This window comes from Helianthus annuus, chromosome 15 (assembly GCF_002127325.2).
Source record: "Helianthus annuus cultivar XRQ/B chromosome 15, HanXRQr2.0-SUNRISE, whole genome shotgun sequence".
Taxonomy (NCBI): domain Eukaryota; kingdom Viridiplantae; phylum Streptophyta; class Magnoliopsida; order Asterales; family Asteraceae; genus Helianthus; species Helianthus annuus.
The window spans coordinates 82862716-82887080 of record NC_035447.2 but is presented as its reverse complement, the minus strand read 5'-3'; the positions used below and the strand labels follow the sequence as shown (position 1 = coordinate 82887080).

The 24365-nt window shown below is 38.4% G+C and overlaps 3 protein-coding genes and 1 long non-coding RNA gene across 4 annotated transcripts; 3 read left to right on the top strand and 1 right to left on the bottom strand.

Moving 5' to 3' along the window:
• The first annotated feature begins 278 nt into the window (after nt 1-278).
• Nucleotides 279-1400, top strand: LOC110909811. The gene is made up of 2 exons (XR_002575655.2): nt 279-373; nt 1094-1400. It is a non-coding gene; the product is annotated as an uncharacterized LOC110909811 (long non-coding RNA).
• An 8666-nt stretch (nt 1401-10066) lies between these two features.
• LOC118487482 (calphotin-like) lies at nt 10067-11676 on the bottom strand. The gene is made up of 2 exons (XM_035984365.1): nt 11110-11676; nt 10067-11065 (listed from the first exon to the last, which is right to left on the bottom strand). The coding sequence occupies exons 1-2, from the start codon at nt 11674-11676 to the stop codon at nt 10067-10069; spliced, it is 1566 nt and encodes a 521-aa protein (XP_035840258.1).
• Nucleotides 11677-18435: 6759 nt separating this feature from the next.
• On the top strand, nt 18436-20344 carry LOC110911952 (heat shock cognate 70 kDa protein). Its single transcript, XM_022156609.2, has 3 exons — nt 18436-18484; nt 18597-18824; nt 18921-20344. Exons 2-3 carry the CDS (start codon nt 18614-18616, stop codon nt 20306-20308), a joined length of 1599 nt encoding a protein of 532 aa, XP_022012301.1. The 5' UTR covers nt 18436-18484; nt 18597-18613; the 3' UTR covers nt 20309-20344.
• A 2822-nt stretch (nt 20345-23166) lies between these two features.
• On the top strand, nt 23167-23992 carry LOC110911953 (RING-H2 finger protein ATL80). The gene has a single exon (XM_022156611.2). It carries the CDS (start codon nt 23251-23253, stop codon nt 23815-23817), a length of 567 nt encoding a protein of 188 aa, XP_022012303.1. The 5' UTR covers nt 23167-23250; the 3' UTR covers nt 23818-23992.
• Nucleotides 23993-24365: the final 373 nt, after the last annotated feature.

The following is a 24365-nucleotide window of genomic DNA, read 5'->3' as shown; positions in this document are numbered from 1 at the left end:
TTAATAATCTTTTTATCTTATTTTTCAAATTATTTTTCTTATTAAACAATAGTTTAACTAAATATGATTATAAGGATAATAAATTTTTTTATCAAACTTTGAATTAATAATAATAATAATCTATCTACTATTGGGACACATGTCATTACCACAATTACTCACACATTTTTTTTCTGCCCAAATACTAATATAACCCGGATGTAAATTCTTGCGGGCCTAAACTGATCCGTCAAGAATTTTATGGATCCTATAAATATATTATAACCCGTTTGCAATTAGAGTTGAAAGTTGAAACCCCAATTTTCCACCACAAATCTGCCCCCATTCGTATTCTCCCACAGAAGGTCAATTTCCCCTACCACCATCGTCTGTTGTAAGTTCCTCTAAACCATACATTCTTCATTACTACATGGAATTTGAATTTTTTTTCTTATTGAACCCACTTTTGATATTATAAGGTGTGAGCTACAAGGATTTTAAGCCTCTTTTGAATTTTTAAGTTCCTATGGAGTTCAGTTAGGATATAGAAAGCCGTAAGCTTTATCACTGAATGTTAATAAAAATTATATATAAAAACCCTGATTGTAAATAAAAATTATGTGTAGGATTTTGATGGTAGAAACATCCAAGTTAGACTGATAAGTGATATATAAACTGATAGGTAATCATTCGTTTTGGTGTATGCAAATTGCATGCTGTTGGATCTTTGTGGGAAGAAAGTTATAATGATTGTGAATTTGTGAGCCTATGATTATATTATGATTTTGTGAGCCTGTGATTTTAAGGTGGTTTATTTGTTCATATCATTATTTCTAAATACTCATATCTTCAATTTGGGAACACATAAACTAAATTGCTCCATGCTCATTAGGATATTTATTATTTACTCAAGTCAGTTTAAAAAAAAATCTAAATCAAATGCTTTTGAGTGTTTGCAATGTAGTACCTCTATGGAATAATATTAAGTATTTGTTTATTGCTTGCCATTCGAGTCATTTGTGTCTTCCATTAATTTGTTTTAGTGTATGACATAAATATTCAATAGAGTTTGCTTGGCATATGCATAATTTTGGTGCATTTTTTTGAACGACAGATTCCGACCTGAACATGTTCTGACCTGTCACCCACTCGACTTGCCCGGTTTGCAAAGTCTATCCATCACTCTTCGTATGGTGGTATGCGACTCGCTCGGTTGCCAGGTCTATCCTCATATGGAAGTTTGTCTTTTCTCCATGGTTTGGATCAACTACAATTCTTAACTTAACTATGGTTAGAATTAGTTCTTCGACATAGCAATAATGCATTTATATTTTATATTGTTTTTGTTTAGACTTTAGATAGACAACAAATTGTTAAAAACACCTGTTGATAGTGTTATTAACGAACCAGTTCAAAAGAAAGGCTCTCAGGGTTAGCTAGTTAGTTAGTTAAGTAAGTCTACCTTTTTATTTTTATTTAATCTCCGTATTAATTTACTAAGCAAGATGTAGATGTGGATTGTGATGTTCTCTCTGATAGGTTATTACAGCTTTGTTGTCCATTGAAGATGTCACACCCTGGCTTTTGCGGAAGCGTGGGTTAATTTGGTGTGACTTCTTAATACCATAGCAACAATCACAACAAATGCTATATGAAATTAAAACATAAGATGTTCATCCATTCATTAAGTCAAATACTACCACAACATCATTGTTGGAAAATGTCGACACATACGATAAGTTACAAACCATACTTGTTTAAAACATATTTACCAGACACAACAAAAGACTTGAAATAAAAACATGGTTTAAAGACATGTAACCCGTCCAGGCAAGGGATTACACCTCCTAAACCAACTACCCCGGATGACATCTTTATTAAACGCAACTTAACATGCATGCAGACACTTGCCAGATCCTTTAGTTTCCTGAAATACATGTAGTTTGAAAAAGCAATAAAAGTTGAGCGAGTTCATGTGTATGTGAGTCTGTATAAACCTTTGAAATGGGTCTGTATGTATGAAAAACCCTGGTATGTAGCAATTAAGGAAAAATAAAAGAGATCACCAATGGGTTGCAAAGCCACTGGTATGTGTGAAACGGTGCAGGAAGTACTCAAACCTAGAAAATTTGTACCGGGCCTCCGGCTGTAAGACACAGTCACCACTATGGGCCGCCCCGGCCTCATGGGTGTGGGCTCGCTACACCCAAATAGATCTATCACTCATGTCCCTCGGTCCTACGACGAGGATTAATGGCCTTAAGTGTTGTACCCACCTTTCACATGATCTAAGCGTCTAAACCCTCCTTAAGCTAACCATACCATTTATAAAAGCGTCTGTAAATTGTAACATGTATTTCACCCCCGAAGTATAAAACTGAAAACAGTTAAAAGAAAAGGGGGACATGAACTCACAGAAAGGCGTCTCGTGAAATAGTCGATCCCAACTCAACCTGCTGTGTGACGACCTACACGTATTAATGTCTATTAGACGAATGGGCCGTGCCTTGGCTTAGGGTTTAGTGTTTTGAGTTGCGTTACTTTGGTATTATACTTGTTAAAATAATAATAATTATTTTAACTTAACTTTGCATTTAGGAAAATAGTTAGGCAACTATTTTGTATCCACACTTCTTAATTATTTTGTATGCACTTCCTTCCCAAGTATGAGGGTATTTATACATGTATTTTGTGATTTATAGTATTCGCATTATATATTTTTAAGTCCCGCTTTAGAATATATAATATTTTATCTATCAAAAATAATATGTCCCAAATTATATATTTTTCCAAAAAAAAAATACAAATAATCACACGAGCGTGTTAACATGAAATATATATTTAAAATATATATTTATTCGCTTTTATTTTCGAAAACTCACCTCCGATATTTTGGAGTTTTGTAATAAAACTTATGGCGAAGTTTACTTCCGAAAATAAAGTTAACACAGTTTGTAAATACTTGTTAGAAAATAATTTTTCTAAGTCTTGAAATTCTAGAAAAATTTCGCCAGAGTTTCCTTTGTAAATGGAGGCGTCCACTCTTACTAACGTATCATTTTCTTTTCAAAATCAATCAACAACAATCCTTTAAACAACTTTACATCACCAAGAGCAAAAATATACTTGTTACATAATATTCATGAACTTGATATTTCCCGAAAATGCGTAGTAACTTAGTGAAGCTTTTAGTAGGCTTAGTTACCTTCCAAAGTGCATTTATTTTATTAAAAATCACTTTCTTAAACGAATTACGTTTTCACAACTTGTAAATAATACTTACAAAATTAACTTCTTGAACTCTTCTTGTAAATAAATGTTCTCACATTTATTTTGTTTCTCAAAATAATGTAAGTGTAGGTAAAGTTATGATTTTCCCAAAAACCGCTTTTCTAACTTGGTTTACTTAGAAAGCTTCTAGTAAAAACTTGAATCACCATGATCACCAATCTACTAGTTCATTTATATTTTAGAAAAATCTATTTTTATTCAAGTTCATGACTAGACTAGGAGGTGGTTATTTGTGTAATACATAACCACTTCCTACTCTTGTTAAATCATACTTCTAAGTTTATTTAACAAGACTTTTATGGTGATTAACATCACACATCCAAGAATCATCAAAAATAACAACATGTTTGCTACAATATTATAACAACATCATTTCATCTTCAAGTTTCATCCATAAGTAAACTTTATGTAAGCTTCATGTAAACTTTTATGTTTCTTGTTCTAACTCTTTTAGTGTTCTCATGAATCTCAACATAATACACTTTTTAACTACACAAAGTAGACATAAATAAGAGTAAACCGAGAATTACTACTAGCACAAGGCTAGGGTAGAAACTAGTGATGAAGATGAAGGGAAAAGATGATGAAAAAGACTAGAACAAAGCTCCTTTGAAGCTCCACACAAAGCAAGCTCTCTTGTATCAACCTTTAAGCTTGAAAGTTGCTTGAAAATGGAAGATGATGGTGGTTATGTGGTGGTGATGGGGGCGGTGGAAGAGAGCCGAGAGGGAGGGGGGTTTGGGGAGTGGGAGTGAAGAGATAATGAGAAGAAATGGTTGTGATCTTAGGGCCATGCTTTATAGACATGTCTCATATATTATGGTTATTCACACAAGCAACAATCCATTAAACAAATGGGATTAAATCTTAAGATTATAGGAGGCATGGTGGATGATATGGTGGGTCCACTTGGGACCGAGTTCGGCTAGGGGGGGGGGGTGGTGTAAAGGGGAACATTTTGTAACTAAAGTGTAATGGTAAGTTAGATCTCAAGTGTTGAACTTTTATATGTTTGTTAATTGATTTTTAGTGGGTGTTAGGGTGTTCGAGGATCACGACAAGCCAAGAAATAGTGAAACAATGTGTTTGACAAAAATTTAGTGTTCCGGGTAATGTCCGGTTATCCAGTTAGGTACTGTCCCGTTAAAGTGCTTAATTGGTCTAATTAATGTCTTATATATATATTTTGTTACATAAATTATTCCCGGCACTTAGGAAAGTATACAGGACCATTCTGCCATATTTTTGCACTCTACTAGCATTTTACATTGCTGAATTTTAATATTAAATACAGAACTCTGCATTTATAGTGTGTCTTAGGCACTTCTCGGTACTATAATTATCACCTAGTGAAGCAGTTTTATGGCCCTCACTTCCCTACACTCCCTACTAGTGTAGTATCCTGTCTCTGGCTCATACTGGCCTCAATATAGTGTCTGTCTATGTGCTGCCATTGTCAGCATGTGTCTGAGTTATCCGCTCACTGTGCTAACTGTGCTTTGTGCATCAGGTTTGTCACTAAGAGTCTGTATGAATTAAATGGAGTGACTGTATGTAAGGTGATGCACATGTATGTATGTAACATAAATCAGTAAGCAGTTTAAAGTGTCAGTTGTTATCAAGCACAGTCATTAAGCACATAATTAAAATTAATTAATTGTACAGTACCTGTAATTGTGAGGGTTGTCACATTCTCCCCCCGTCAAGAAAATTTCGTCCCGAAATTTTAGGTTCTGCTTCTAGTTGCAGGAGTCTTGGGGAATAAATGTGGGTACTTGGCCTTCATACGATCCTCACGTTCCCATGTGAATTCTGGCCCATGTCTTGCATTCCATCGAACTTTGACGAGTTTGACACTACTCTGACGTGTCTTGTTAACCTTCCAATCAGTGACCTCAACAGGTTCTTCAACAAAGTGGAGTGTGTCGTCGATATGAACCTCGTCAGCGGGAATGACAACTGTCTCTTGAGTTGGACTCTTTTTCAGGTTCGATACGTGGAATGTATCATGAACGCCATTAAGTTCAGCAGGTAAGTCCAATTTGTATGCTACAAGTCCAATCCTTTGCAGGATTCTGAAAGGGCCAATGTAACGCGGATTCAACTTCCCACGCTTCCCAAAGCGTGCCACACCCTTCCAGGGTGAAACCTTTAACAAAACCATATCTCCAACTTGAAACTCCAAAGGTTTCCTCCTTTGGTTTGCATAACCTTTCTGTCTGTCGCGAGCTGCCTTGATGCGCTCTTGAATTTGAAAGATCTTGTCTGTTGTTTCTTGAACTATTTCGGGACCAACCAGCTGTCTATCACCCACATCAGCCCAGCATAGCGGTGATCGACACTTGCGTCCGTAAAGAGCTTCAAATGGCGCTGCTCCAATGCTTTTGTGGTAGCTGTTGTTGTACGAAAATTCGACCAATGGTAAATGATTATCCCAGCTACCACCCAAGTCCATTACACATGCTCTCAGCATATCTTCCAATGTCTGAATTGTTCGTTCACTCCGGCCATTAGTTTGTGGGTGATACGCAGTACTCAGATTCAACTGTGAACCAAAAGCTTCTTGGAAGGATTGCCAAATCCTTGACACGAAGCGTCCATCTCTATCAGAGATAATCGAGAGAGGCACTCCATGGCGTGCAACAATCTCCCTCATGTATATTTCAGCAAGTTTACTCGTGTGGTATTTCTCCTTGATTGGCAGGAAGTGCGCAGACTTTGTTAGACGGTCTACTATTACCCAAATTGTATCATGGCCCTTGGGCGTCTTTGGCAATTTCGTTATGAAGTCCATGGAAATTTGTTCCCATTTCCATTTGGGTATTTCAGGTTACTGTAGAAGACCTGAAGGCTTTTGGTACTCGGCTTTAACCTTGGCGCACGTTAAACATTTGCCAACATATACTGCAACATCGCCTTTCATCCTAGGCCACCAATAGAAATCCTTAAGATCTTGGTACATTTTATCCGCTCCTGGATGAATCGAGTACCGTGACTTGTGAGCCTCATCGAAAATAACCTTTCTCAATCCTCCAAACAGAGGAACCCAAATTCGTTTCATGAAACACAAGGTTCCTTCCCCGTTTGGTACCAACTGCTTCTCCATCCCACGGAGATACTCGCCCTCAATGTTCCTTTCTTTCAAAGCTTCTCTCTACGAAGAATGAATGCGCAAAGGAAGGTCTGTCTGGGCAATCATTTCCAAAGCCCTAACCCTTATGGGCTTAATCCTTTCCTTTCGACTCAAGGCATCGGCGACCACATTCGCCTTCCCTGGATGATACTTGATTTCACAATCGTAATCGTTCAACAGTTCAACCCAGCGTCTTTGCCTCATGTTAAGCTCCTTTTGGTTAAATATGTGTTGTAAGCTTTTGTGATTAGTGAAGATTGTACATCTCGTGCCATACAAATAATGTCGCCAGATCTTCAGCGCAAATACCACCGTGCCTAACTCCAAGTCATGCGTGGTATAATTTTTCTCGTGTACCTTCAGCTGGCGCGAAGCATAGGCTATAACCTTCTGTCGCTGCATCAACACACAGCCTAAACCCTGACGCGAGGCATCACAATATACCGCGAAGTCGTCTGTGCCTTTGGGTAGAGCTAAAATCGATGCGTCACAAAGCTTGTTTTTCAACAACTGAAACGCTTCTTCTTGCTTGTCACCCCAATCAAACTTCCTGTCTTTCTTTGTGAGTGCGGTCAGAGGTTGAGAGATTTTAGAGAAATCCTCAATGAACCTTCGATAATAACCAGCCAACCCTAAGAACTGTCGAATCTCGGTTGGCGTCTTTAAAGTCTCCCAGCTCTTGATTGCTTCAATCTTTGTAGGATCCACATGGATTCCATTTCCATTAACCACATGTCCAAGAAACTGGACTTCGTGTAGCCAAAACTCAGACTTCGAGAACTTAGCGTACAACTTCTCCTTTTTAAGTAGCTCTAGGATAGCTCTTAAGTGTTGTTCGTGCTCATCCTTCGTCTTCGAGTAGATCAAAATGTCATCAATGAACACAATCACGAACTTGTCGAAGTATGGCTTACAGACTCTGTTCATCAAGTCCATGAAAACTGTTGGTGCGTTTGTTAGCCCAAACGGCATAACCAGGAACTCGTAATGTCCATATCGAGTTCTAAAAGTAGTCTTGGGAATACTTTCCTCTTGTATCCTCAGTTGATGGTAACCTGATCGTAGATCGATCTTTGAGTAGAAACTTGAACCTTGAAGTTGGTCGAACAGGTCATCAATCCTTGGCAAAGGATATCTGTTTTTGATAGTCAACTTATTAAGCTCGCGGTAGTCTATACACATACGAAAACTACCATCCTTCTTCTTAACGAACAAAACTGGAGCTCCCCAAGGTGAGAAGCTTGGTCTGATGAATCCTTTATCTAACAGCTCTTGAAGTTGTGTTGACAGCTCTTGCATCTCTGAAGGTGCAAGTTGATAAGGTGCCTTAGCCACAGGCGCGGTGCCTGGGACTAAGTCAATGTGGAACTCGAGTTGTCGCTGTGGCGGCAATCCTAGCAAGTCTTCTGGAAAGACTTCAGGATATTCCTTTACGACTGGAATGTCTTCAATCCTTGGCTCAGCAGCGTCTTTATCCACGATGTGTGCCAAAAAGGTAACACATCCCTTCTGTAAACACTTTCTAGCTTGCAGACAGCTAATGATTCTAAATGGCGTATCACGCTTTTCTCCATGAACTACAATCGTCTCTCCATCGGCCATTGGGATGCGAATGGTCTTTTCGTGACAAACCACCTCGGCTTTGTTGCTAGACAGCCAATCCATCCCTACTACCACGTCGAAGCTTCCCAATTTGACTGGCAGTAGATCCAAAGTGAACTCATGTCCTCCCAATTCGATCACGCATCCTCTGAGGACTTCATTTGTTTCAACTAGCTTTCCATTTTCCAGTTCGATCGAGTACGGAACGTCTAACTTAGCAGTTAACCCAAGCATATTATTAAATTCTAACGATACAAAGCTATAGGCGGCACCAGTATCAAACAGAACAGATGCAAAGCGTTGATTTATAGGGAACGTACCAGTGACAACATTCGGGTCATGGCGTGCTTCCCTTGCCCCTATGTTGAATACCCTTCCACAAGCTTGGTTGAGCTTTGGGCATTCCTTTTTAAAGTGTCCGACTTCTCCGCAGTTGAAACATCCTGGCCCTCGGCCATTCCCATTACCACCTTGAGCATTGTTTGCTCCCCGATTCCCAGTTTGGTTTCCAACATTTCCCCGATTACCATTTCCACTATTGCGGTTCCCATTTCCGTTCCCACCGCGATTGTTGTTACCAAAACCCCTATGACCATTGTTTCCACGACCAGCACCTGTGCCAACCCAGCAAGTATCCTTCGAATGGCCCTCCTTACCACAAGACTCGCATTTCCTCAACCTGCACTGACCTGAGTGATGGTACAGGCATATGTCACATTTGGGCAAAGCGCCCATGTAACCCTTCCCTTTGTTTTCGACACCGGTTTTGGCCCTGCCGGTGTGTTCAATTCACCCTTCTTGCTCATGATGCTGGTTCCTTGCTTGAAGTGGGAAAATTTCCGTTTGTTTTCACCAGACGACTCCACACGAGCCTCTTTCTTTTTCTAATCACCATTAGAAAACTTGTTTAGTCTGATGGCTTCTTCAGTCAGTGATATGCTCAGATCGATGACTTCAGTAATGGTTGCCGGTTTCGACGTTGTAACCATGCTCACAATCTGAGGTGCTAACCCCCAGATGAAACGTTCCACGCGCTTGAATTCGGGCGTGACCATGTACGGCACCACATGGGACTGATCATGGAACCTTTGAACATACTCAGCGATTTTTGGGCCTTCCATCTTTAAGTTCCAAAATTATGTTTCCAATTTCTGGATTTCAGCTCTGGAGCAATACTTCTTGCGCATCGGCTCCTTCAGTTCGGTCCAAGTCATGGCGTATGCTGCAGCCTCTCCTAAGGTTTGGACTTGGAGATTCCACCATGACAGGGACCATCAGTGAAAAGCCCAGAGATGTATGCAACTTGTTGTCCCGGCGCACATTTGCTCATTCTTATTGTCGTTTCAGTCTTTTCAGTCCAACAGGTAAAAGCCACGGCACCTCCAGTGCCATCAAAGTTTAGCGGCTTGCAATCTAAGAATTGCTTGAAAGTACACCCTGTACAAGCAATGTCATTTACCGGAATTATTAGCAATTGCACATGAAATTTCCAAATATAGTGTAATGTGTCTCCAGTGACTTATCATTACCATTTGGAGGGTTGTTATTGTTGTTGTTGTTGGTGTTGGTACTTGTGTCATTTTGGGAGGCCGCGTATTGCGTTATAGCTGCAGCAATTATCCCTTGGAGTTCCGCCTTAGTAGTAGGCATGCGTGCTTCGCGTCGTGGGGGCATCTTCTAAAAGATGTTTCATGTTGGTCAGGTCGTAGTAAGTATAATAAACATGCATATATAGTAACATTCATCGTCCACATAACTTCTCGTGTTATAATCGTAAAACAAATAATTTAACAAAACATGTAATGAGAATACTGCGATTGAGCTTTCATATCATCAAGACCACAATACAATGTTTACAAGTTTTTCCAAATGTATCGTACAACCCAAAAGAGACTAAGGGTCACAATGCCCTTGTCTAAACTGTCTAGACAAATACAACAAGCAAAAATCAAATATCCAAACTCATGATGTCAAAAGGTGGTCTTCAAAATGCTGTATAGTCTGGCTCAATCGCTGTCTTCTCATCAAAAGTGATCACTACCTGCAATAGACCAAAAGTAGCTATGCTGATGGCGGCGGAGGAGGTGGAAAGTGAGAGAAAAGCAACCGGCGCAAATGCACCAAGTCCTCCTCAAGAGCATAGGCGAAACACAACAGGTAAGCAACCTGCTGGTCAAGAGGAAGGAAACGAATATCTGAGTCAGGGAGTGATGGAAAAGGAGCGTGTGGTGCTGCTAACGGGGTCTGGCAGTGGCATGGAGGACGTGGAGCTCTCTCCAACTCCTGAATACGTCGACTCAGGGCATCCTGCTGTAGCTGCAGTGACGTAAGTATATCCTTCGTAGTGTATCCGACGTGAAATGGGTGATAAGGGTCGGATAATGGCATAACATGGGGTGATGACCATAGAAATGGCTCGCCCATCGGAGCTGAAACTGGATAAGTAGTGTGTGGGGCAGATGTAAACGGTAAAGTAGTATGGGGAAACTGAGACATGACAGGTACAGTAGACGACATGGGTGGAACAAAACCAGGATAAGAAATCGGTGGTATAAACTGGCTATCTCCTGACATAAATGGTATGTGACCAAAAGGCTGTCTCGACGATCCCTCCCCAGGTCGTGGCAGAGGAATGTCATGGAGAAAGGTAATCGGAAGATCGGTACGTTGGACGTCTTTGGTGTGCGGGGGAAACAACGGAATATCAAGTGGTGCAGTAATAGGTGCGGTAGGGGGAGTGACTGGGATCACATATGGAGGGTAGTCATCCTCCTCGATCCACCCATTACGGGTGTCCGCATATCGAGGGTCTATGTGAGTAGCAAAAGGTGCATGATCAGCATGCACAGGGGCTGAATCGGGAAATAATAGCGCAATGACTGGTAACTCAGCAAAGACGGGGTCAGGCAGAGGTGCCATGACTGGAATCTCCACGACTGGTGGTGGTATGGCAAGAGCATCAATAACTGGTGGTACAAAAACGGGAGCATCTTCATGAACAGGGTCAAGAGCAAGGACGTGCTCTGGAACTATATCAGGCTCTGGATCGACAGGAGCAGGCTGATATCAGCAGGCATATCAAGAATCTGATCATCCGGGAGAACAGGAGCCTCAGCAGGCTGCTCCTCGAGGACCAACTCGTCCTCCTGGTCTAAATCGTGGTCAAATGGAAAAACAGGGTCAAACTCGCCCTCCATCTCTATATCCTCATCATCGTCAATACGAGGGATGAAACCGAATCCCAACGGTGGAATAGAGGAAGCTACCAACTCAAAAGAATCTGAGACTGACGAATCAAAATGAACCTCCATATCAGGAATCTCAACCAACGGAAGAGCGACATCATCCGCAATCGGGGCCCCGCCCTCATGGTCGTCCTCAGGGAGACCCTCGAAAAGATCGACGTCGTCATCTGACACTACATCAAGTGGCAAATCCTTGCCGGGAAATGCAGCGAGTGGAATAGGAGCAGGGATCTCCGCAAGAGGTAGATCCCCGGCTGGAATGCCATCAGCTAGCTGTATGTCGTCACCGAAATCTGGTAGCGCGAATGGCAGAAATCCATCATCGTCCGTACTCTCCGTGTCCGATGTGTAGACCTCCGGGTCTGAGTGCATCGGGTCGTCAGAATCTACCGGCACTGGGTCAGAGACCCCACTCGATGAAGACATAGCGTCTGTAACAACACAACCACAAAGTGTGCACATACATCAATAATAGTCACGCAAGCATATAAGTCACAATTAATATATGCAAGTAACCATCCTAGTCTTCCCCAGACTATCCCACCCAGCCTCTCAGACTGAACTCCCTAGCCTCTCAGACTACCCTGGTCTCTAAGACCAACCTCCCAGTCTCTAAGACTGAAACCTCCCTCAGTCTCTAAGACTGAACTCCCTTAGTCTCTAAGACTGAAATATAAAATTTTGAAAAGTGTATTTGTGCCTTTTTGTTTGTAAAAATGTTTTGTATCCTGGATCTGGACATTTAGTGTATTCAATGTAAAAATGTTTTTGTGAGAGCCCTAGTGATCATAGTCTAGACTCGAGGAAGAATCCTAGTTCGCTATGATCAAGGCTCTGATACCAAGCTGTCACACCCTAGCTTTTGCGGAAGCGTGGGTTAATTTGGTGTGACTTCTTAATACCATAGCAACAATCACAACAAATGCTATATGAAATTAAAACATAAAATGTTCATCCATTCATTAAGTTAAATACTACCACAACATCATTGTTGGAGAATGTCGACACATACGATAAGTTACAAACCATACTTGTTTAAAACATATTTACCAGACACAACAAACGACTTGAAATAAAAACATGGTTTAAAGACATGTAACCCGTCCAGGCAAGGGATTACACCTCCTAAACCAACTACCCCAGATGACATCTTTATTCAACGCAGCTTAACATGCATGCAGACACTTGCCAGATTCCTTAGTTTCCTGAAATACATGTAGTTTTAAAAAATCAACAAAAGTTGAGCGAGTTCATGTGTATGTGAGTCTGTATAAACCTTTGAAATGCGCCTGTATGTATGAAAAACCCTGGTATGTAGCAATTAAGGAAAAAGAAAAGAGATCACCAATGGGTTGCAAAGCCACTAGTATGTGTGAAACGGTGCAGGAAGTACTCAAACCTAGCAAATTTGTACCGGGCCTCCGGCTGTAAGACACAGTCACCACTATGGGCCGCCCCGGCCTCATGGGTGTGGGCTCGCTACACCCAAATAGATCTATCACTCATGTCCCTCGATCCTATGACGAGGATTAATGGCCTTAAGTGTTGTACCCACCTTTCACATGATCTAAGCGTCTAAACCCTCCTTAAGCTAACCATACCATTTATAAAAGCGTCTGTAAATTGTAACATGTATTTCACCCCCGAAGTATAAAACTGAAAACAGTTAAAAGAAAAGGGGGACATGAACTCACAGAAGTGCGTCTCGTGAAATAGTCGATCCCAACTCAACCTGCTGTGTGACGACCTACACGTACTAATGTCTATTAGACGAATGGGCCGTGCCTTGGCTTAGGGTTTAGTGTTTTGAGTTGCGTTACTTTGGTATTATACTTGTTAAAATAATAATAATTATTTTAACTTAACTTTGCATTTAGGAAAATAGTTAGGCAACTATTTTGTATCCACACTTCTTAATTATTTTGTATGCACTTCCTTCCCAAGGATGGGGGTATTTATACATGTATTTTGTGATTTATAGTATTCGCATTATATATTTTTAAGTCCCGCTTTAGAATATATAATATTTTATCTATCAAAAATAATATGTCCCAAATTATATATTTTTCCGAAAAAAAAAATACAAATAATCACACGAGCGTGTTAACATGAAATATATATTTAAAATATATATTTATTCGCTTTTATTTTCGAAAACTCACCTCTGATATTTTGGAGTTTTGTAATAAAACTTATGGCGAAGTTTACTTCCGAAAATAAAGTTAACACAGTTTGTAAATACTTGTTAGAAAATAATTTTTCTAAGTCTTGAAATTCTAGAAAAATTTCGCCAGAGTTTCCTTTGTAAATGGAGGCGTCCACGCTTACTAGCGTATCATTTTCTTTTCAAAATCAATCAACAACAATCCTTTAAACAACTTTACATCACCAAGAGCAAAAATATACTTGTTACATAATATTCATGAACTTGATATTTCCCGAAAATGCGTAGTAACTTAGTGAAGCTTTTAGTAGGCTTAGTTACCTTCCAAAGTGCATTTATTTTATTAAAAATCACTTTCTTAAACGAGTTACGTTTTCACAACTTGTAAATAATACTTACAAAATTAACTTCTTGAACTCTTCTTGTAAATAAATGTTCTCACATTTATTTTGTTTCTCAAAATAATGTAAGTGTAGGTAAAGTTATGATTTTCCCAAAAACCGCTTTTCTAACTTGGTTTACTTAGAAAGCTTCTAGTAAAGACTTGAATCACCATGATCACCAATCTACTAGTTCATTTATTATTTTAGAAAAATCTATTTTTATTCAAGTTCATGACTAGACTAGGAGGTGGTTATTTGTGTAATACATAACCACTTCCTACTCTTGTTAAATCATACTTCTAAGTTTATTTAACAAGACTTTTATGGTGATTAACATCACACATCCAAGAATCATCAAAAATAACATGTTTACTACAATATTATAACAACATCATTTCATCTTCAAGTTTCATCCATAAGTAAACTTTATGTAAGCTTCATGTAAACTTTATGTTTCTTGTTCTAACTCTTTTAGTGTTCTCATGAATCTCAACATAATACACTTTTTAACTACACAAAGTAGACATAAATAAGAGTAAACCGAGAATTACTACTAGCACAAGGCTAGGGTAGAAACTAGTGATGAAGATGAAGGGAAAAGATGATGAAAAAGACTAGAACAAAGCTCCTTTGAAGCTCCACACAAAGCAAGCTCTCTTGTATCAACCTTTAAGCTTGAAAGTTGCTTGAAAATGGAAGATGATGGTGGTTATGTGGTGGTGATGGGGGCGGTGGAAGAGAGCCGAGAGGGAGGGGGGTTTGGGGAGTGGGAGTGAAGTGATGATGAGAAGAAATGGTTGTGATCTTAGGGCCATGCTTTATAGACATGTCTCATATCTTATGGTTATTCACACAAGCAACAATCCATTAAACAAATAGGATTAAATCTTCACAAGATTATAGGAGGCATGGTGGATGATATGGTGGGTCCACTTGGGATCGAGTTCGGCTAGGGGGGGTGGTGTAAAGGGGAACATTTTGTAACTAAAGTGTAATGGTAAGTTAGATCTCAAGTGTTGAACTTTTATATGTTTGTTAATTGATTTTTAGTGGGTGTTAGGGTGTTCGGAGATCATGACAAGCCAAGAAATAGTGAAACAATGTGTTTGACAAAAATTTAGTGTTCCGGGTAATGTCCGGTTATCCAGTTAGGTACTGTCCCGTTAAAGTGCTTAATTGGTCCAAATAATGTCTTTTATATATATTTTTGTTACATAAATTATTCTCGGCACTTAGGAAAGTATACAGGACCATTCTGCCATATATTTGCACTCTACTAGCATTTTACAATGCTGAATTTTAATATTAAATACAGAATTCTGCATTTATAGTGTGTCTTAGGCACTTCTCGGTACTATAATTATCACCTAATGACGCAGTTTTATGGCCCTCACTTCCCTACACTCCCTACTAGTGTAGTATCCTGTCTCTGGCTCATACTGGCCTCAATATAGTGTCTGTCTATGTGCTGGCATTGTCAGCATGTGTCTGAGTTATCCGCTCACTGTGCTTTGTGCATCAGGTTTGTCACTAAGAGTCTGTATGAACTAAATGGAGTGACTGTATGTAAGGTGATGCACATATATGTATGTAACATAAATCAGTAAGCAGTTTAAAGTGTCAGTTGTTATCAAGCACAGTCATTAAGCACATAATTAAAATTAATTAATTGTACAGTACCTGTAATTGTGAGGGTTGTCACAGAAGAAGTTGAGGATTTCAAGGAAATGTTTAAAAAGATATACATCGATGGTTATTCATTTGAAGATGGAGTTAAAAGAGAATTATTCGTTTGAAGATGGAGTCAAAAGAGTTGTTCTTTCAGCCCTCAATGGCATTAACTGTGAGTATGGTGGGCTTTTCGTACCCAAGACGCAAGACGATCGTATGATTTATTATATATATCCAATAGTTCAAAGCTATAAATAACTTCCACTACCCAAATTATAGCTATCACTAAGGTTTTATATGATTTTATCTACATGTACAAGCCAAAAACCCAAGGTACAACAGTTTAATGCTTAAAAACATCCTAGGTACAAGAGGCACACGCCTCAGGCCAGAAAAAAAATCCCCAAGAATGTGCTTTTAGGTGCGTAACTGGAAAAAGTGCGCCTTAGGTAACAAAAGGCGCCAGCGCTCGCGCCTCGGTCGCACTTTTTAAAACCAAGGTATTTTTTCAAATTAACATGTAGAATGATTTGCGTATCGCCATGAAGCCAGAGACCCGATCAATCATCGATCTACAATAATTTTCCAGTAAACTTTCCTTATGATGGCTAAATTGAATGAGCATTGCAATAACAGTTCACCTTTTCACACAAAGTTTGGCAGTATATATTTATTTGTAGTGTTTAGGGATTCTCTATTGGTTTCTTTTTGTAGTGAGTGGGCAAGAGTTTAGGAGGACTCCATGAGGATTGTTCGGCTTGATCCTAAATATATCAAAAGGTCTAGATTACCAGATTTTTTGATATTATACATAATTCATATGGTGCGTTTCATGTCATTTTTTTACTAGGTTTATAGCTTGCATTTTCATTAATACACAGATTTATCTATTATATATATAAAATAAAAATAGATGGGGGACACGTGTCCAGTGATTAGGGCCGATGGTTCTGTGTGTTTGGCGGACTCACTGACTTATAAATTTTTGTGGTGGATATTCATACACGCTTGATTTCATTCTTCCATTTACATTTGTTATGTTTTATACAAATGCCCTGCTGATAGGGAGGAATGCCGGTTAGGGTTTTGACGAAGATTTGCATACATGAAGCTGGAGAATGATTTACACACCGCCATGAAGCTAGAGAACCGATTGATCATCAATTGTTACTTACTTTGTTTTTATTTAATGTAATATTATGAAATTTCATTTGTATTTTGTTTATTTATAAACGTATGATTTAGATAAATTAAATTGTTCAGTCCGTGTATTACACGGGTTATAACCTAGTAGTAATAATAATATATAGAGTTAACTGCCATTTTCGTCCCTGTGGTTTGTTCACTTTAGCCATTTCAGTCCATTTTTCAAAAATGCGTCATTTTCCTCCCTGACGTTCTGGAAAGGTGCCATTTCAGTCCAAAAATCATAACCCAGTTAAGTCGGTTAGTAAATAAGGACTGATTGTGTAAATTTGTAACATAAAGGACTGATTGTGTAAATTTGTAACACCACCACCACTAGCCCTGTCACCACCACCACTCCGCTGCCACCACCGCCACCACCGCCACCACAGCCACTGCCACCACCACCACCACCGCCACCACAGCCACCACCGCCACCACAGCCACTGCCACTTCACCGTTGCACGATCACCATAACCCACCACCACTTCACCGCTGCACCATCACCATAACCCACCACCACTTCACCGCTGCACCATCACCATAACCCACCACCACTTCACCGCTGCACCATCACCATAACCTACCACCACGTTCCATCGTCTCCTCACCGCTGCACCATCACCATAACCCACCACCACTTCACCGTAAACCACCGTTCACCTCTGTCATCACCTCCGTTCACCGCTGTAAAACCGACAACCTGCAACTCATTTTCATCAATCATCATCACGGTCGGAGAGAGAGAGAGAGAGAGAGATAACGACGAGAGAGAGAGAGAGAGAGAAGGAGTGGTGGTGGTGCAGCGGCTGTGGTGGCAGTGGCTGTGGTGGCAGCGGAGTGGTGATGGTGCAGCGGCTGTGGTGGCTGTGGTGGCAGTGGCTGTGGTGGCGGTGGTGGCTGTGGTGGCGGTGGCGGTGGTGGTGGTAGTGGCTGTGGTGGCTGTGGTGGCAGCGGAGTGGTGGTGGTGGCAGGGCTAGTGGTGGTGGTGTTACAAATTTACACAATCAGTCCTTTATGTTACAAATTTACACAATCAGTCCTTATTTACTAACCGACTTAACTGGGTTATGATTTTTGGACTGAAATGACACCTTTCCAGAACGTCGGGGAGGAAAATGACGCATTTTTTAAAAATGGACTGAAATGGCCAAAATGACCAAACCACAAGGACGAAAATGGCTGTTAACTCTAATATATAATTTCTATTTTCTCATTCTTCTCTGTAGGAGATAGAAGAAATTTCTTTTAGAACCAAACAAAATATAAATTTTTATTTTCATTTAAATTAAATTTAGTTAAATTATTTTATAATATTATTATTATTATTAAATATTGAATAGGATACAAAATACAAAAATTATATTAAATCACAAATTTCACGGATCTCTCTTATTTATTTATTTATTATTTTTTTATTTTTTCGCTTATTAATAATCATCTAATATTTCATTGGTTCTACCAAGTGTAATACACATGTTTCTAACCTAATAATAAACAAAAAAAGAAATTAAAATTTTAATAAGTAAATAGTACATCGATTTATCTTTTAAATACATATCTTAATGACCGAATATGTTAATCGATTACATTACATTTATATAACTTAACTCGTGCAATATACGAAGTATTCAAAATATATACCTATATTGTTTATTATATAAAAATAAATTTATGCAAACCGTATAAAACACAGGGTTCTAATACACTAAATAATTAAATAAAATTCAATTAAAAAATACCCATAAAATAAAACAATATGCAGTTTATCCTTTTCCCCTCCCCAAACAGATAGAAACGGTTGAAACCACCGTTCCGACTCTTCGATCACGTAATCTCTTCGACTACTATATTAGCTCACATTTCTCCTCTAAACAACAATTAATAATCATTTTTATCATATATTTTGTTTATAATATCAATAACAAAGTTTGTATTTGCAGCTGCTAAGTATTCCAAGATGTCTACAAGTATTCCAATCGGAATTGATCTTGGAACAACATACTCGTGTGTTGCCGCTTGGTTTGATCAACACAACCGTGTGGAGATCCTTCCTAATGAACAAGGTAACACCATTACTCCATCATGTGTTGCATTCAATGATGGTGAACTTTTGGTAGGCGAGGGTGCCAAAAACCAAATCACTAGCAACCCGGATAACACCGTTTTTGGTACGTTCATATTATGATCAAAACACATTCATTTTTCATTTAGTATATAAGATGCTAGTTGATAATTTTTATGTATTGTTTTTTGCTGGTATTTAGATATTAAGAGGATAATGGGAAGTAGATTCAGCAATGTTAGATTGCAGAAAGACATACAATCATGGCCTTTTAAGGTGATCGAAAAATCTAGTGATAAGCCGATGATTGTACTTGAACACATGGGTGCAAGCAAGGAGTTTTCTCCTGAAGAAATATCTTCTATAATTTTAAAGAGCTTGAAAGAGGCTGCCGAGGCGTACCTTGGTACAACGGTTAGCGATGTGGTGATTACTGTCCCTGCATACTTCAGTGACAAGCAACGACAGGCAACAAAGGACGCTGGTACACTGGCTGGCCTTAACGTCATGCGATTGATCAGTGAACCCACAGCAGCTGCAATTGCGTATGGTTTAGACAAGATTTTAGATTCAAAACACCCACAGCAGAAAAACGTCTTGGTATTTGATTTAGGTGGAGGGACATTCGACGTGTCACTTCTCACTATCGGCAGGGAGGGAACAATACGTGTTAAAGCAGTGGGAGGCGACACGCATTTGGGTGGAGAGGATTTTGACAAGGCGATGGTTGATTTTTGTGTACAAGAATTTAAGAAAAAACAAAATAAAGATGTTAGTAAAAATGCAAGAGCAATGGGGAGACTGAAAGTTGCCTGTGAGAAAGCAAAGAGAGATTTGTCCTCAACAACTCGAACGTTGATTTCCATTGATTGCTTGTATGATGGTATTGATTTTTCAATGAAGTTCACCCGAGCAAAATTCGAAGAGCTCAATGCTGCTTTATTTAATAAATGCATTGAGCATGTAGAAAATTGTTTAAGAGATGGGAATATGCAAAAATATGATGTTCATGATATAGTTCTTGTTGGTGGGTCGACTAGGATTCCCAAAGTACAACAAATGTTGAAAGAATTTTTTGACGGGAAACCCCTTTGCAAGAGCATTAAAGCAGATGAAGCTGTCGCTTATGGTGCAGCAGTGTTGGCTGCAAACTTGAGCGGTAAAGGTAATAGAGCTATGAAAGATTTGACACTTTTAGACGTCACTCCTTTGTCTCTTGGTACTGGTGTCACAGTCCATAATTATATGAGTGTCATAATCCCGCGGAACACGCCAATACCCACCATGAACGAGCGAATTTATAGGACAATTTTCGATAACCAAGAAACCATTGTAGTCGACGTGTATCAGGGTGAGTGTGGTAAAGTGAAAGATAACATATTTCTTGATGAGTTTGAACTTCATGGTATCCCGCCAGCCCTTGCAGGGAAACAAAAAATAAAGGTTTGCTTTAGCATAGATGTCAATGGTATTCTTGAGGTCTTAGCTGAGTTGGTATCTACCGGTAGTAAAAAAAGTTTATTAATTGCTGGGAGTGGAAATGTGTCCAAGGACGACATTGAGACGATGCTGAAAAAGATTGAGCTATGAATTATAATAATTAGGATTGCAGATTAAGTAAAAGTGGTGCTAATGTTTCTGCTTTCAATAAGTTTGTTATCAATTCTAAAATCTATTATATGAAGTTTTGATTTAAGGTTATCTTTATGCAATCGCTGTGAGACTTGTGAATGTATTGGATTTGGAACTTGTTAAGGTAATACTTTATAGCTTATTAGATATGTAAATAAGATATGTGATATTACAATATATATCGCTGTGAGACTTGTGAATGTATTGGATATGGAACTCAATAGCCGAAAAGTTATATTTTTGAGTTATAAAAAAATCTATATAAAGTAGAAATGGCTTTTAATGTGATTTATTCTCACTTATCTCATCAGATACTGGTTACAATAGATCTTCTAAAGATATTATAACTTTTGATTTGATGAGATTATTATATATTGTTGGAAAAGTTAGTGTAAATATGATTTTGCATTAAACTTTAATCACACCTAATTATATCTATGTACAATATATATAAAATTAATAATTTATAGGTTTGCGTTATCTTTTTGAAAGGTCACAACTTGCTAATATATGTGCAGAATGGAGCGAAGATAAGATCTTTAGTGTTCTAAACGGCGGCTTTCATATGAAATTTGAGAAGAGAAAATGAATAAAACTTATCCCAATTGAATCGGTATAATCAGCAAGTTTCTTTAGTTTTTTTTCATGTGGCAATGTGGTCTTATATTTTAATGTAAAGTTTTTACATGTGGCAATGTGGTCTTATATTTTAAAGGAAAGTCAAAGAGAAATACGTTGGACAAGTAGCTAAATAGTTGTACTTTCTAAATTGGCAACAAGCTAACGAGCGTGCTTACCTCAACTCAAACCTTGCGAAAGTATAAACAAGCAGTTCTACATGAAAATTACATAGAAATTGGCAACAAGCTAACGGAATGCCTACCACAACTCAAACTCGGCTAAAAGTTTAAACAAGCCGCTTCTACTTGAAAATTACTTAGACTAATTACGAGCGAGATTCTAATCATGAGCTATTGGAATAGCTCTAATTCAATTGTGAATAAACTGTATCACTTTTTCATTATTATAATTTTTTATGATGGCTGGTTTGAACTTTATTTGAAAAACCATTTTAGTTAATGTTTTCATAACAGGATTGGTCATTGTTTCAGCCGTCTTATCGGTACATTAGTTCTCTCAGTTGAATCGGTTTAAAAAAACAGATGATGTTATAAATAATTTAACATCTAAAAGAGTAAACTGCCATTTTGGTTCCTGAGGTTTGGTCACTTTTGCCACTTTAGTCCAAAATTCAAATCTTTTTCATCTGGGTCCCTGTGGTTTCAGTTTTATTACCATTTTGGTCCAAAAATGAAATCAGGTAATATTTGTCTTATAAAATCCTGTAATTTTGTCATTTTTCTCAGGGGCAAATCAGGTCATATTTGTATTATAAAATCTGGTATTTATTTATAAAAAGAAAATGACCATTTTGCCCCTGAGAAAAAGGACAAAATAGCAGAATTTTATAAGACAAATATGACTTTATTTTCATTTTTGGACCAAAATGGCAATAAAACTAAAACCACATGGACCCAAATGCAAAAAGTTTGAGTTTTGGACTAAAGTGGCAAAAATAACCAAACCACAGGGAACAAAATGGCAGTTTACTCCATCTAAAATTATGAATATTTAACTTGTTCTAGGATCCTGTAAAAAGACATTTTTCGTGAGAAGTGTGAGAAGGCATAAGAATTGATATGTAGGCATTATGTTTTGGACTTGGGCATAATGTTCTAGGTTGTTTTGGCAAGAAAAACACCAAACTTAACAACTCAAGACACAATTCAATGAATTCTAGGTTAAAACACCATACCAAGAACATTAAGTAGTGTGTTTTAAGTGTTAATCAGTGTTTTTTAAAATATAATGCGCATAATACGTTGCATTGTGTTTTAAATTGTTATGTTTAGTGTTTTTCTTGCCAAAATAACCCAAAACATCATGGCTAATTTCAAAACATGATGTCTACATATCAATTTTTATGTTTTCTTACACTTCTCACGAAAAAAGTCTTTTTTACAGGAACCTCGCCTTAACTAACTATATTAAACAAAATATGAAATATAGAGTTTAAAGTAATAAATAAACCGGTAAATTGATCTTGAAAGGAGATTTAAATCTGGTGGCGTTTCAAATGAATATGACTCAAATAAACACAATCAGACCAGTTAGATCATCTGTAGTGGAGGGTTTTTGGTGTTTTTCCAAAAAAAAAAAAAACGCCTCTCAACGCCTTTAAACCGCCCCCTGGGTGTTTTTTTCAAAAAAAATTTGCCGGAAGTGTGCTTTATAAAACGCCGATGTCGCACACCTTCGCAATCTTTGGCCTATAGCATTTTTTTATTGTTTTTATTTTTATTTTTTATTTAATTCTATTAGAATATAATGCCCCACAAGGTTTCAAGCCTCACTAAACCCCTTTTAACATAATGCTTCACAATGCCAACATGCTGACTGGACCGCACATGACGCAAAATGCTCAAAGGTGAAGGCATTATTTTCCCTAACCACTACACATGGTCTTATGTGTCAAGTTTCTAATCGATCGGTTTAATTATGAGAAGGATGATTCTAGTATACTCCATAATCAATAGGTTATGATATCTGAAATAGATGATTTGTATCTAAATTACCTTTGACACTTGGATCATTTTCTTGTGCTCTCTCACTTGCATGTGTTATTTAAACTTGTTACTTTTGTCCTCTCAACTATTATTGTCATGTATTGGAATTTTTTTAAAGGCAAAAGTGCAGTGGTATAATGGGCAATATGGCTTTCAATTAACAAGTGACCATCCTCCATCTATATATACCTCACCTTACCCCTCTCATTCTCACCTCATTCACACACACTTCACCTCAAAAAAACACACATAAATCATAACCATTAACACGCTATGAGTCGTCCATACAGATTCCTATCCACCGTAGTTGTCCACTCATCATCAACAACGGTGACCGAATCGCCTGACCGAACCGTGGAATCCGACTTTGTCATCATCCTTGCTGCTTTACTATGTGCTCTAGTTTGTATTGTAGGTTTGATAGCCGTAGCTTACTGCACTTGGCTTCAACGGAGAATGATGGCAAATCGGACGCCTAGACAACCATCTACTACACCTAACAAAGGAATCGAAAAGAAGGTCGTAGAGGCGCTCCCGAAGTTCGCATACGACTCGAAGAAAGAGAAGGGGGTGTACGGAGAGTGTGTGATATGTTTGGTGGAGTACGTAGATGGAGACGAGATTCGAGTGCTGCCTCAGTGTGGACACGGGTTTCACATCGGATGTATCGATAAGTGGCTCGGCTCGCACTCGTCGTGCCCGTCGTGTAGACAGAATGTGGTGATCGGTAAATGTAAAACGTGCGGTGAGTTTCCGAGTTATGCAGCCGGAAGTATATCGTTGGTGGTGGAACATGAAAGTGGGGGTTCTAGTTCAATGAATAAAGTAGAAGGAAGTTAATGGTTAGCAATGGTCAACGATTATTATTGTTATTCCGACAAAATGAATATATGTAATTCCTAATTCAGTGGTGGACGATTGTTAGGTTTTAAAATTTGTCGGCTGTATATATTATTTTATATGGGTGATAAAAGTATATTGCTTATTTCAAAAAGACGAGTTAACTTCCGTTTTATTCCCTGTGGTTTGTTTACTTTAACAGTTTTGCTCCAATCATTTAAAAACAGTCATTTTCTTTCTTGATGTTTTGATCTTGTCGTCAGTATGCTCCCCGGCTCAAACTCCATCCATATTGTATGTTAATTGGAAGGGTATTTTGGTAATTTCAAGTATAACATAAGGGTACTTGGATCTTGTATGTTAACTTGAAATTACAAAAATACCCTTTCAATTAACATACAATATGGAAGAAGTTAGAGCCGGGAGCAAACTGGTGACAAGATCGAAACATTAAGAAGGAAACTGGTCGTTTTTAAATGATTAGGGCAAAACCGTTAAATTGACTAAACCAAAGGGAGCAAAATGAAAGTTAACTCCAAAAAGAATAA

Coding starts and splice junctions, on each gene's coding strand:
- LOC118487482 (XM_035984365.1), bottom strand. CDS start 11,676: ATGTCTTCATCGAGTGGGGTCTCTGACCCAGTGCCGGTAGATTCTGAC. Junction 11,066..11,109: donor AGCAGCCTGCTGAGGCTCCT/GTTCTCCCGGAT, acceptor TGCTGATATCAG/CCTGCTCCTGTCGATCCAGA.
- LOC110911953 (XM_022156611.2), top strand. CDS start 23,251: ATGAGTCGTCCATACAGATTCCTATCCACCGTAGTTGTCCACTCATCA.
- LOC110911952 (XM_022156609.2), top strand. CDS start 18,614: ATGTCTACAAGTATTCCAATCGGAATTGATCTTGGAACAACATACTCG. Junction 18,825..18,920: donor CCCGGATAACACCGTTTTTG/GTACGTTCATAT, acceptor GCTGGTATTTAG/ATATTAAGAGGATAATGGGA.